The sequence below is a fragment of a genome, assembly GCF_019968955.1.
Source record: "MAG: Porospora cf. gigantea A chromosome Unknown PgA_NODE_2454_length_3522_cov_755.441, whole genome shotgun sequence".
Taxonomy (NCBI): Eukaryota; Apicomplexa; class Conoidasida; order Eugregarinorida; family Porosporidae; genus Porospora; species Porospora cf. gigantea A.
In genome coordinates this window covers 1-3,522 of record NW_027151530.1, presented here as the reverse complement: position 1 = coordinate 3,522, position 3,522 = coordinate 1, and the positions used below count along the sequence as shown (strand labels likewise).

The 3,522-nt window shown below is 56.2% G+C and overlaps 1 protein-coding gene across 3 annotated transcripts; it reads left to right on the top strand.

The window, feature by feature from the left end:
* Positions 1–542: 542 nt before the first annotated feature.
* Positions 543–3,508, top strand: KVP18_004445 (uncharacterized protein; the record flags this gene model as incomplete). Of its 3 annotated transcripts, XM_067957069.1 has the most annotated exons (2): positions 543–1,774; positions 2,736–3,414. In XM_067957069.1, coding segments are annotated over 2 exons (1,911 nt in total), but the record flags the coding sequence as incomplete, so codon positions are not given. The 3 variants fall into 3 exon arrangements, with proteins under 3 accessions (XP_067811076.1, XP_067811077.1, XP_067811078.1); XM_067957070.1 differs by lacking the exon at positions 2,736–3,414 and having other exon boundaries at positions 543–1,958; XM_067957071.1 differs by lacking the exon at positions 543–1,774 and having other exon boundaries at positions 2,647–3,508.
* Between the last annotated feature and the right edge of the window lie 14 nt (positions 3,509–3,522).

The window sequence follows — 3,522 nt, the reverse complement described above, 5'->3', positions numbered from 1 at the left end:
AGGCTTACAAGATGGGAGATGGGAAACGAATTGATGGGCGTCGAGTTCTTGTCGACGTGGAACGCAGTAGGACAGTAGAAGGATGGTTGCCCAGACGGATGGGTGGAGGGCGAGGTCCCGCTCGATTCACACCAAAGAAGATGAAGGCCGCTGCTTTGTCAGAACGCATGAGGAGACCTTTGCCTGGATCGTTCAGCGGACGTGACCGCGACAATCGCGCCCCTCGACCAAACCACGCAGGAGCCCCTCGCGGCGGTTACAACGGGGGTCATAACTACGGGCGAACATCCTTCCGGGGGCGATCCCCAACGGGACCAAGCAGCCGTTATGACAGACCGAGACCTGGGCTTGGTAGCCAAAGAACCGCAGGTTCTGGGGCGAATGACGTCCCCATTGGCCGACGACGATGACGCTGCTGCGAAGTGATTGCCTGTCCTCTACAAACGACACACCTGTAACGACCACCATTGCATCGTAGTAACCCAACCTTCCACAGGTTCCTCTTCCAACACATACCAATAATCTCGATTTTCTCTCCTGGCATGACCGACGACGAAGCAGACCGTTCAGCGCGCAGATCGCCAACCAGAACCCGCCACTCGCTGGATGACGTTCTGGAGCAGATGGGAGCACTCACACCACCTGCACCCTTGTTTGGTTCCGACGACCCCAGGGAGGTGTTCGTGTCCGTTGATAGCGCCGATGAGCTGAGCGAGCGCTACCGGACATGCGAGTCTCACCAGACGTACCTCGAGCTTGTTTCCAAGCACGAGGACGTGCTTCGAGGAGTGGGCTTGACTCGCATTCAAATCGACGATGCCGACGCCGCGTTCATCCTAGGGAAACGCGGGAAAACGAAGCGGAAAATACGTCGAGTGGCGCAGTGTCAAGTCAACTTGGACCAGAACCTGGTCATCGCGCTTATTGGCTGCGAGGCGGAGCGGACCAAGGCCCTGCTGTTCATCCGGCTCGTGGTGCAGCAGCGGCTTGGCGCCGTGAAGGTCAAGTTCGATGAGGAGGACTGCGCAGATGTAACAGTCATGCAGATTCCGAACAGCTGCGTGGCATTCGTGACCGGACACCAGGGCGTCTTCCTGCGGGGCATGGAAGAGGAGTGGGACACGCTGATGTTCTTCGTCTGCGGGAAGGCCGACCAGGAGGGCTCCTCGCCACTGTACATCTTCGGAGGCGAAAGAGGACGGAAGGCTAGCCAGCTGAAGGTCATGGCTGCTGTGGAGCAGAAAAAGCCTGGTCACCATACGGATTCCCCCTTGGAGCGCAGCACCTCTGACGGCCCTGACACTGATTATATCCTCATCCCTGACGACAGCTGCAGCTACGTCATTGGACGTGACGGATCCACCAAGCGAAAGCTCGCCAAGGCGTCGAATTGTCTGGTGGAGTACGTAGGCAAATGGGCGTTCCTCTGGGGGACGGGAGAGGAGCGCCGACGTGCCGTGGACTACCTGGACTGGCTAATAAAACAGCGGACAGGCAAAGTCCGCATTGACCCAGGTGACACTCGAGAAGACATGACAGTGGTCCTAGAGGACCGCAGAGTGCTGCAGTCGCACGTAGCTCCTCTATTACGGAGGTTTGAAGACCGAACATTTACGTTCGCGTTCATTGACACCGATACCGACGGTCCAGACGACAACCACAAGCTCTTCATTTTCAGCCACAGTGCCCGAGCGCGTCAAGACATGCAGCATATGGTCGAGGAGGAGTGTCACAGGTACAGGCGGCGCCGAAGCAGCCCCAGCCCTCGAGGCAGGTACGATCGTGGAGACCGCTACGAGCGACCCTCGCGTCGATCGCCTGATCGGTACTCCAAACGCCGCAGCGGCTCCCCTGAGCGGCGCGAACGCACCCCCCACGACCGACGAGAGCGCAGCGCTGACAGACGGCCGCCCCGTGCCAGGCACTACTCACCTCGAAGCCGCCGACGAAGCCCTTGAGCGGTGAATCGCGTCAATGTCAATCTAGTCTGTGACTGATGATAAGTGCCGGAAACCGCCAGTCGTAGCGTATTTCGTAGTGGGTGCACCCCAATGGGACAGCACATCGACCTAAATCGACGGTCAGGCTGATACATGCGTCTTTCTTTTCCCTGCCAAGAACGATGTTCATCCCAGCCACCCTGCAGGAACGGATCTTCGGACAATAGGACGGCCGCCATTACGACGGATATTGCCATTACGACGGACGGCAGCAATGCGTACTGCCGTCGGCGGAAGATTGGTGCCATTACTGAGCACCTGCTCGAAGCAGAGGACGGCTCTATGCTAATAATTTCCTTGTACAGCGGCTCTGGTAAATCTTGCTTCTGCCACTGTCATCATCAACGCCGTCCCACCTGGTGTCCCAGAACGGTGGTCTTCGTAGGGGAGACCGTCGTCTACAGCTTCGTGGAGGATGTTGACCCTCGTGGGCAGTATGGCTGAGACATGCATAGATTACATTGGCTCCGAGGTGCCGAGACATGTCTGAAAAGCTGCGGCACCGTTGGCAGATAGGATCGTTTCAGTCATGGACTCCCAGTTGCAATAGATGAGCGGTGTCGTTTATTGTCTCTTTGTGTGTCAGACTTCATCAAAACATATGACTCGAGTCAACATCGACCCAAATCGACGGTCCGGCAGATGCATGCTAGCCTCTACCTTTGCATTCCCTTCTTCCTTTTCCCCGCCGTCTGATCTCACCAGCAATCCCTTGCGCAAAGAACTCGTATGCAGTCAGCCTGCGTCGCTAGTGCACCTATCAGCCCATGCAGCCCAACGGTCTCAGAAGAACACCATCAAAGACGTCATACATGAGATGCCAAAGAACCTTAAGGAGGTGCTCAAGATGACGGATACAAGTCCACGGTGGAAGCAACTTCTCAGCGAGGACTACTCCAAAACTGTGGAGCACTGGGAGCTGCCGACACTTCTTGCACTACTGAATAAGATCCCAACCACCCTGCAGGAACCGATGTTCATTGACAAGAACGTAAGAGTGGAAAGTGCAGACAACAGCGCTTCCGCCTGCGGTTCCACACAGATGGATGTTGCCCTTACTACGGACGGCCGCCATGTGCATTACCGCCGGCGGAAGATTGGTGCCATTACTGAGCACCTGCTCGAAGCAGAGGACGGCTCTATGCTGATAATTGGGTCGTACAGCGGCTCTGATGAGTCCTGCTTCTGCCATTGGATAGACGGTAACCCATTATCTTCAACCTTAGCGGACGCTGCTGGCGCATATCTCGCTGAATGTGATTGCCGCAGCTCGATTGAGGCTCGGATACAGAGCGGAACTGTTATCGGGAGGTTGGGCCGCGATCAGGATGATATCGAGGGTGAGTTCCGTGGAAAGTTGAACTTCCACTCCAGCTCGAAGTTCTTCTACAATTATTTAGGTAGAAAGGAAATTGTGAGCGTGGGAAGCATGGATTCAAAGGCGCCATATCTGGACAGTCGAAGTATGGTCTCCGCCATTTACATAGGGCGTCTGCCCGACACTGACGGTGTATTAGCAGGA